General features: G+C 36.6%; 1 protein-coding gene across 1 annotated transcript; it reads right to left on the reverse strand.

Annotated features, from left to right (window-relative positions):
- Window positions 1-4,878: 4,878 nt before the first annotated feature.
- LOC149576479 (uncharacterized) lies at window positions 4,879-5,811 on the reverse strand. Its single transcript, XM_089794505.1, has 2 exons — window positions 5,719-5,811; window positions 4,879-5,385 (listed from the first exon to the last, which is right to left on the reverse strand). The coding sequence occupies exons 1-2, from the start codon at window positions 5,809-5,811 to the stop codon at window positions 4,879-4,881; spliced, it is 600 nt and encodes a 199-aa protein (XP_089650631.1).
- Window positions 5,812-10,978: the final 5,167 nt, after the last annotated feature.

Raw genomic sequence — 10,978 nt, forward strand, 5'->3', positions numbered from 1 at the left:
CTTAGCTAGACAATCATCCACTCTGTTCCACTCACGAGAAATATGACAGAAGGAAATAGAGTCCACCGACCTACAAAGACAAAGAATTTGCCTGGCTAAAGAAGCAAGTTGCCAACTAACATTATCGAACTTCTGGTTATTCAACATATCCACCACAATCTTTGAGTCAGACTCACATATGAAATTTTGCCACCCTAAAGCGCAGCCTCGCTCAATAGCAACCTTAATGGTAAGGGCCTCCATGAGGTTATTAGAATGCATACCCTTGTAAACATAGAGGAGAAACACTACATCTCCAGCATTGTTTCTACCAATAGCCCCAATACCGGCATGCCCAGGATTCCCTCAAGAAGACCCATCCATATTGATCTTCAAGAACCCAGTCGAGGGAGAGGACCACCTCCCATCACGACACACCCACTGCTTCCCATGTCTCAGTCTGTTGCTGGGACTGCCTCCCCACCTACTATCTTTCAAGTTCAAGTTTTTCACAATAACTTGGTCCCGAGGATCAATATTAACAGACATATCACACTTTTCATATAACGTCTCCTGAATCCTATTAAGAATCACCTTCCACAATTGAGAGTTGCTGGATTTGGCATCACAAAAAATCCTACGATTCCTTTCCAGCCAAAGATTCTAGAGAATGAATACTGGACCAACCCACCAGGCCACCTGTAAGAAAGAAGTCTTCACAGGAGGTCTGCCCAAGCTCTCCCAAAATTTGATAAGAGAATTAGCATGAACGCAACCATGACCCCAAGCCTCCCACCATCTGTGCCATATCTCTCTTGAGAAGGGGCAGAGGAAAAACAAGTGTGAGACACACTCCTCATTATGCCTGCAAAAAAAGCAAATTGAGGGGCCCTAAAAGCCTCATTTGCAAAGGTTCTCCCAAGTAAGACATTTCTTCTGAGCTAACACCCATAAGAAAAAGTTACACTTGGGCCACAAAAAGCTGCTCCAAACTTTCTTCCACCAATGCACTTCAGCCTGCCCATGAAGATTCCTGTCAAGAATAGGATAGCCTTGAGCCACTATAAATTTGCCTTTAGGACTTGGAATCCAAGCCAATTTGTCCCTCCCCTTTAGAGAGCTACATAGCCTACCCTCCAGAACCCAAGAGAGGAGAGCTCGGTCCTCAACAGATCCACCCATTGGCCACTCCCAAGGATCCTTCTAACAAGTTATCTCAACCTGACCCAGGTGCTTAACTGTCTTAAACTGATCCACCTTAATCCACCCAACATTGGAAAAGCTTTGGGAGAGGGGAATAAGCTAGGGAAAACTAGAAAGAATAGAAGGATGTCCATCCCAAAAGTCTTGCCAAAATAGAGTATTCGAGCCTCTATTACAAATCCAGAAGAACCCCTCTTTAACAATTTGTGCTCCCCTCTTGAGAGTATTCCAAATATAGGAGCCTTTACCTAACAAGGGAAGCCATGGCACCTCAGAGCAATCTGCATTAGGAAGGTACTTATGAGTGATAATCTTGGCCCACTCTTGATCTTGACTGATACACCAACGCCAATGTAATTTGGCAGCCAACGTAGTGACAACAAGATCCATCAAACGAAGCCCGAGGCCACCTGCATGCTTTGGCCTACACATAGTCTCCCACCTGACTAAACTCCACTTCGAGGAAAGAAGATTTCCAGATGAAAGGAATTGCCAAGATAAAGCATCAAACTCTCTCACAAAACTAGAAGGAGGGATCAGGACACCGCACCTGTAAATGGGTAGAGACTGCATCATAGTCTTAAGCAGAACCAATCTCCCAGTAGAAGAAAGCCATCTATAAGTCCAATGACTAACCTTACTTCTAAATTTATCTAAAATCCCCTGCCAATACTCTTTCTGCTGAGCACCCAAGGATAGAGGGACCCCAAGATACATCAGGGGGAGCGATCCAATCTAGAACCTAAGAATTCTAGCAATCCTATTCTGAATAAGCCTTGGAGTGTTAAAGAAAAAGATAGAAGACTTATCATCATTAATTTTATGACCTAAGGCTTTCAAATAAATATCTAGGGCTTTCCTGATGTTAACTGCCTCGCTAATACTAGCCCTACCCAAAAGTCCAGTGTCATCAACAAATTGAAGATGAGAATACAAAGGAAGGTTATTGCTCCAACTCCACACTTGGATAAACCCCTGTCAAACCTGAGCTGATAAAAATTTTCCAAGCCCTTCAGCCATGATAATGAATAAATAGGGAGATAAAGGATCACCTTGCCTAAGTCCTTGAGAGGCACCAAACAGCTCTAAAGATTCTCCATTAATGAGAACAGAGGAGGAAGAGGACAAGCAGCTAGGAACTCATTCAACCCATTCCACTACAAACCCAAAGTTCAAAAGGATTTTTTGTAAGAACTCCCAACCAACCTGATCATAAGCCTTGGCCATGTTGAGTTTTATAAACATAGCTTTCTCCTTAGAATTGGCCATAGAATGGACAGCCTTCGTTGCTATTACAACTCCATCCAAGATTTGTCTTCCATCAACAAAGCCACCCTGTTTTGCAAAGATTAAAGGACCAAGGAATGGTTTGAGCCTCTTAGTAATAAGTTTGGTGATGATCTTATAGACCACATTGCACAAAGCTATGGGCCTGAACTGATCCAACCTATCAGCACCTTCCTTCTTAGGTATAAGGGCCAAGAAGGTTGAGTTCAAAGATTTCAACATCTATTTATTCCTGTGTGATTCTTGGACCACATCTAGAAGATCATACTTTATTACCTCCTAGAATTCTTGGAAAAATTCAATTGGAAACCCATTTGGACTAGGGGCCTTACCCTTCTTCATATTGAATACAATTTTCTCCAGTTTCAGAAGAAGGATAGGAGCTAGTAGGGCTTCATTCATGTCAGCAGAGACAAGATGAGGAATGCAAGCCAAAATGTCACACTCCTCATGCCCACCTGCAGGCTCCCCCCTAGAAAAGATATCAGAGAAGTACTTGACTGCTTCCCTAGAGATAGCTTCACGAGAATAAATCTGAGTTCCATCTGATGATACAAGAGAGGGAAGAGAATTCCCTTGCTGTCGTGCCTTAACTGAGTTGTGGAAGAAGGTAGTGCTCCTATCCCCCTCCTGAAGCCAATCAATTCAAGATTTTTGCTTCCAGAAAATTTCCTCCCGAAGCTCCCATTCTTCTAGCTCTTTAAGGGCTAGAGTCTCAGCTTCACTCATCTCAAAGCTCAGCTCATGGTCCCGAATCTGCCGAGTAATGCTATCAAGTTTGGTTTGAGCCGCAGTCTTCTAAACCTATAGATAGCTGAAACACTATTTACTCCATCTCTTAAGCCTATACTTCACATGTTGGAGCCTCTTGTTGAAAGTATACATTACTGTGCCATGATCTGGCTTCCCCTCATACCACCAGTCAACCATTAGATCAGGCAAAGATGAGTCGCATAACCACATCAACTGGAATTTGAAAGAGGGATTCTTGGTAATCTTGTATGAAATTATGGAAAGTTTAATAGGCCAGTGATCCGATCCCCTCCAATCAAAAATTTTTGAACTGGTAACCCACCTGTTGTCCATCCAATAGCAAGAGACCAAAAATCAATCAAGCCTCTCTGAGATCGCCTCACCACCATATCTCTGATTATTCCATGTAAAGACTCCATTATTAGGCTTCACATCAATGAGGAATAATAAGCCAATCATATCTCTAAGCAGATTATAAGAATGGTCCAGCTTTGCTAGCCCACCTCTTTTCTCCTCTAGGCTAATAACAGCATTGAAGTCCCCTGCCATAATGCATGGAAGAAAAGGTTCCAAAGACCGAATGAATCTAATATGGGCCCATAATTGGACTTTACTTGTAAAGTCTATAGGAGCATAAATATTGGATAAGAAGCACCTTTCATCATTCTCAAAACTAGTAGCTATCAAAGAAATGGATGACTGACTGGAAACCACCATAAAGGTGAGACTTTCCTAGGATCCTAGAAGCAAGCCACCCCTCTAGCACTTTTTAGGGCCCCCACCCCCTGCCAGGAGCTGCGAGGCCAAATATACGCAGCACACTTAGCCAAACCATCCAAAGAAAGCTTAGTTTCCTGAATAAAAACCATATCAGGAGACTGAAATTCAATTAATCTATGAACAACCTTTTGTCTAGGGATGTTGTTCAACCCCCTTACATTCCATGATAGCACAATCATTTATGAGGCTAAGAGAAATTAGAATCAATAAGGCGTACCGACCTAGATTCCACCAAATTTTCCCCCATTAGCTTCACTTTCTCCTGATCAGTCTTCCTACCACTTTTTATTGGTTTATCTAAAGACCCCTTTTTGAAAGCCTTCTATTGAATGCCTAAAGTGAGAGAAGCCTCATTACTCTTAATAGAATCAGATGCCCCTTTAGGCTTGTGGGATTCATTGGGAACCCCTGTCGGTCCCTGTGAACCCTGTGCTCCACTAAGATCCCCCATATTCTGAAGAAGAGGAGGTCCATCATTATCCCACTGCTTGCCTTGTAGGTCCCCTGTATCAAGAAGCTGACCCTCTCTCTGCATATCTCCTTCATGAGTCTCTAGCTGAATGATGGATTCTGGGAAGAGCTCAACTAGGAAACTTGCCTCTTGCTCCATGTTTTCAAGAGCATCAAACCTATTAAAGGTGTCTTCCATCCTCCTTTCTGTCTAGGCTCTTTTCTTTCCTTTTCCCTTATTGCAAGGTTTAACCTGAGTAAATCCCTCACTATCAATAGGTCCATTAGAAGCTTTAGCCTTTCCTTTGTCCTCCCTATGGGGGGTATGAGCATCCGCAGAGGGGTTCTTATTTCTAGGACACTGGTGTAGTAGGTGACCATCTCATGGCAAATTTTGCATCTGAATGGGAGGGTCTCATAATCCAACTACTGGATCCAGGAAACAGAGCCCATACAAATCTCCATAAAGTCTGGCAATGGGTTATTCAAATCAACTTCAACACAAATATGAGCAAAAGAGATTAACTTATGATCTTGCGTCTGTGTAGAAGATCCCACAGGTGTTCCAAGAAGCATTGAAATTGAGTGAAGAATATCCTCCCTCCAAAATTCCAAAGGAAGTCTTGGTAGGCGGACCCAAAACAAAACCCAAGAGGGAATCTCCTCAGCAAAATTAAAGCCTGTGTGCCAAGGCTTAATGAATAGCCCCACCTGGTTAAAGAAATAAGGGCCACCTTCAAAAACATTATTCCTATCTGACATGCAGGAGAATATAACCATAAAGTAGTTATTAGCTGCTAATAAAATCTCCATATCTCCTTCTGAATTCCACACTCGACAGGCCCAAGAATCCAACACCGGCAATGGAAGGTGAAGGCTAAAAAATTTACATATAAGAGCATGTTTCTTCCAATACTCAACATCTTCCGAAACCTGTTCAGGTTGAACTACCAGAATAGGATGAACCTCAGCTTTTTGTAGACACCCATTAATTTTTTGAAGTCAAAGTTTTCCATTTGAAGAGGACTCTCCTTCCTTTGACTGGAAGTTATCCTTCATACCCTTGCTACTGTCATGCATCCCCAAAAAAAACTTCCCCATCAACAAGTCTTCTCCCGAAGGCCTGGAAGGGGTGGCCCTTGGATCTCCCATTAAACCTGAGCCAGGGCTTAGCAATCTAGCAAGGCGCAAGAAAAGGGGGCACAAGCCCCTCTAACCCCCAACACCATGACCAAGTACACCCTACACAGTAGGAGAGAGAGAAACCTCGGCTCCAGGCCCTATCCTGTGGCGAAAGAGGCAATAAAACACCACACCCCAGCAAGATTGCACATCGAACCGCCCATGAGCTCGCAGCATGAGCACTCAGCTTGCCCAGAGGCTGACAGGACGCAAGGAGAAGAGCAGGCTAGGGCACGCAGGCCCTAGCAGTGAAAAGAAATTTGCCCATCACTGTCTGCGTTCTTCACTGCTGAAAATCTTTAGATTCCCTTTTTCGGTCTAAAAGAAACTTGTCATCCAATTTATGTAATTATTTACTAATAGATTATTCCCTTTATGACTGAACTTCAACTTTAATCCTGACCATTGATTGAATTTGATCTCAACCGTTGATGGATTCTAGGAAAGTCTATTTAAGAGACCCTCATCTCTTCATTTTAGGAGAGGATGAATTTGGAGAATTTGCATCAAATCACTACTGGAATTCATACTCACATTTGCTCATATTTTTACATACATTTAATAAATATGCCTATCTTGATTAATTAATTGTAATTATTTAATTAAATGGGAAATGTATTTCTAATTAATTAAATGAAATTATTTAATTAAATGGAGTACTTACTTCTAATTAATTAAGCAAAGTTATTTAATTAAATAGGAAAAGTGTCTCTAATTAATTAAAATATTGTTTAATTAAATAGAAAAAGTAATTATGAGAGCATATATCATTTTATTAAAATAAATATCTCAACAAAATCTCTCTTCAGTTCAAAAAGGGAAATTTTAAGTTCACTATTGATAAAAAATGAGATAAATCAGTTAACTCATTTTTCTACTCAAATTAAATCAGTTAACTCCTTATTTTACTCAAATTAAATTTGTTAACTCCCTTTAATTTGGGAATCTCCCTTTATGACTGAACTTCAACTTTAATCCTGACCATTGATTGAATTTGATCTCAATCGTTGATGGATTGCAAGAAAGTCTATTTAAGAGACCCTCATCTCTTCATTTTAGGAGAGGATGAATTTGGAGAAATTGCATCGAATCGTTGTTGGAATTCATACTCACATTTGCTCATATTTTTACATACATTTAATAAATACGCCTATCTTGATTAATTAAATGTAATTATTTAATTAAATGGGAAAGATATTTCTAATTAATTAAACAAAATAATTTAATTAAATGGAGTATTTACTTCTAATTAATTAAACAAAGTTATTCAATTAAATAGGTAGCCATTCCTAATTAATTAAATGAAGTTATTTAATTAAATAAGAAAAGTCTCTCTAATTAAATAAAAGATTGTTTAATTAAATAGAAAAAGTAATTATGAGAGCATATCTTATTTTATTAAATTAAATATCTCAACAAAATCTCTCTTCAGTTCACAAAAAGAAATTTTCAGTTCACTATTGATAAAAAATGAGTTAAATTAGTTAACTCATTTTTCTACTCAAATTAAATCAGTTAACTCCTTATTTTACTCAAATTAAATCTGTTAACTCCCTTTAATTTGGGAATCTCCCTTTATGGCAAAACATCAAATTTAATCCTGACTGTTGATTGAATTTGATCTCAACCGTTGATGGATTCTAGGAAAGTTTATTTAAGAGACCCACATCTCTTCATTTTAGGAGAGGATGAATTTGGAGAATTTGCATCGAATCGTTGCTGAAATTCATACTCACATTTGCTCATATTTTTACATACATTTAATAAATATGCCTATCTTGATTAATTAAATGTAATTATTTAGTTAAATGGGAAAGGTATTTCTAATTAATTAAACGAAATTATTTAATTAAATAGAGTGCTTACTTCTAATTAATTAAACAAAGTTATTTAATTAAATAGGAAGCCATTCCTAATTAATTAAATGAAGTTATTTAATTAAATAAGAAAAGTGTCTCTAATTAATTAAAAGATTTTTTAATTAAATAGAAAAAGTAATTATGAGAGCATATCTCATTTTATTAAATTAAATATCTCAACAAAATCTCTCTTCAGTTCAAAAAGGGAAAATTTTAGTTCACTATTGATAAAAAATGAGTTAAATCAGTTAACTCCTTTTTCTACTCAAATTAAATCAGTTAACTCCTTATTTTACTCAAATTAAATCTCTTAACCTCCTTTAATTTGGTAATTTTCCTTTATGACTGAACTTACAACTTAAATCCTGACCATTGATTGAATTTGATCTCAACTGTTGATGGATTCCAGGAAAGTCTATTTAAGACACCCTCATCTCTTCATTTTAGGAGAGGATGTATTTGGAGAATTTGCATCGAATCACTACTGGAATTCATACTCACATTTGCTCATATTTTTACATACATTTAGGAAAAGTGTTTCTAATTAATTAAACAAAATTATTTAATTAAATAGAGTACTTACTTCTAATTAATTAAACAAAGTTATTTAATTAAATAGGAAGCCATTCCTAATTAATTAAATGAAGTTATTTAATTAAATAAGAAAAGTGTCTCTAATTAATTAAAAGATTGTTTAATTAAATAGAAAAAGTAATTATGAGAGCATATCTCATTTTATTAAATTAAATATCTCAACAAAATCTCTCTTCAGTTCAAAACAGGAAATTTTCCGTTCACTATTGATAAAAAATGAGTTAAATCAATTAACTCCTTTTTCTACTCAAATTAAACTAGTTAACTCCTTATTTTACTCAAATTAAATATGTTAACTCCCTTTAATTTGGGAATCTCCCTTTATGACTGAACTTCAACTTTAATCTTGACCGTTGATTAAATTTGATCTCAACCATTGATGGATTTCAGGAAAGTCTATTTAAGAGACAATCATCTCTTCATTTTAGGAGAGGATGAATTTGGAGAATTTGCATCGAATCGTTGCTGAAATTCATACTCACATTTGCTCATATTTTTACATAAATTTAATAAATATGCCTATCTTGATTAATTAAATGTAATTATTTAATTAACTGGGAAAGGTATTTCTAATTAATTAAACGAAATTATTTAATTAAATGGAGTACTTACTTCTAATTAATTAAATAAAGTTATTTAATTAAATAGGAAGCCATTCCTAATTAATTAAATGAAGTTATTTAATTAAATAAGAAAAGTGTCTCTAATTAATTAAAAGATTTGTGAGGCCTCGCCCTGACCCTTCATAGCCTTAATTGTTACTTTATCATTTTGATACTCACGATTTGAGATGTTGTGTCATTATCTGATGCTTAGAACATATGATATTATTTCATGCTATGTGATGTTACTTTTAGCTATTTGATATTTGTCATTTAAGGTTTTATGTATATGTATGTTGATGAAATCAGTAAATGTAGGATTGATACTTGATTAAGAGATTTTAAATGGTTAAGAATTAAGTAGGATGAAGAAACCCTTATTGATATATGTTTCAATTTATGTGAATTTTTGATACGTATATATACATATGTACATGTGATTTTTGAGACTACTGATGTGTGCAATGAGTCTGTAGATATTTTAGCCGAAGAAATCGACAAAGGAACATAACTGATCTTTATGTGTTAATTTTGGAGACCTTGTCATTCGTAATTCAAGTATGGTATTGTGAGATGTATGTGTGTATCTCTCTGTGTTTAGTGAATGTTAATGTTCATAACTATGCTCTTTTAGTGTCGCTTGAAACTCGTAAATTGTTTATGTTATTTAGTGTGCTGATTAGGGTTAGTTTTGTAACCTTTGGACCCAAGTTGTTTTAAGTTAGTGTCAGTTTGCTAATTGGTTTCTTAATCGAGTTTAGTCACCCTTAATCCAAATTAGTGCTTATTTTGCATTTTAGAGTTGTTAGTTGGTCCTAATTATTTCCTAATCTTTGTGTGGCTCTAAACCTATTCCTAAGGCTTTAAAACATGAAATAATTATACCCAAGGGGTATGGGTATGGTTTGGGGGTCTTTTCCAACCCCTAAGCCCCTTTTGTTGACTTTGGAGATCACTCAAAAAGTCTCATTTCACCTTTGTACGAAAATTGCAAGTGGTTACCATGAGTTGCCTTACTTCACCTCCACTTAGTGTTTAACCATGGTATGGGTTGAGTTAGGAGTTTCTAGAATTGTAAGTGGGTGGGAGAAGTTATTGATCTTTTTTGGTAGTTGAGTTTGAGGCTTATTTAGAGGCCTTTCTTGGACTAGTGGAGGTTGTTACCCAATCTCTACATTTAGAGAGGAGTTCTTGAAGGTTGAAGCAAGGAAAGGGAAACTCTACTCAAACTTGTTCATTGGCATTACCTTTTGTGAAGGTAGGAAATTCTCATCTCCCTTGTTCAGTTTCCATGTTTGTTTCATGCTTATGCTACCTTGTTGTTGTTTGAATGTTTGTATGTTTGTGGGTATGTTGGGAAGATTTGGAAACCGTGTTATTTTTTATGATTTCTTTTCATGTTTATGTTTGAAATTTTGAGATTTTCTTGCATGGCAGTTTTGGTATTACTCACCCTTGGAATAGGGCAGAAGTGACCAATTTTGGGAAAGGTCTGTTTAGTCGGACTCCAACTAGTGTAGAGTCTCTTCTCAGGATGAGAAGAGGGAGAAAGGGTAGGGTGTTATGAGCCCCTACCTGTCAGTACAAACCTTGTATGATTATGGTATGTTGAAATGGAAGAATGGAAGTTCTTGATTTATAGCCTCGATTGGGCATCTGTTTGGTGTTGTGCTTGACTTCTCCTGGTTGGAAAAATTCACCTTTTCCTAGTATTGATTCATTGTGAATCTTATAGTGATAACCCTGTGTGAATATGCATGTTTGAATTGTTCTTGGTCATGCTTTCGTTCACCTGATCAGATTTAGTTCCATCCATGGTTCTTGAAATGTGTTGTAGAAATCGTTATGAATCCCTTGATGAAGGTCATGAAGAAAATTCAAGTAAATTGCTAAAATTTTGGATTGATATCCTATGTAATGGTATTTCAAACTTTGTTGTAATGGTGATGAAGCTGGGTTTTCTTCCTAGTTCTTTCCCGACTGAGCCTTTGAATCAGGTTTGCCAATAAAATGGTGGTTGAGTAACATGGCTTAGCATGAGATTTAATCGTAATTTTTAGTTATATAAATGCACATCAAAAATAGGATGGAAATGATGTTGATTCAATTAGGCACATTTCAATTTTTCTTATATGTTGGAAACAAAAATTGTATTAAGAATGAAAGTTCAGTTTCTGTGATTATTGGAATTAGATCAATTCTTGCATTTTGGTTTATATGGATAATTAAATCTCTTGATTTATTAATTTGTAAGTAGTCTTCATAGATTTACTTTTTAAAAAAAATTAT

The sequence above is a fragment of the Cupressus sempervirens genome, chromosome 1, assembly GCF_028749045.1.
Source record: "Cupressus sempervirens isolate cs-2001-9-10 chromosome 1, ASM2874904v1, whole genome shotgun sequence".
In the NCBI taxonomy this organism is placed as follows: Eukaryota; Viridiplantae; Streptophyta; class Pinopsida; order Cupressales; family Cupressaceae; genus Cupressus; species Cupressus sempervirens.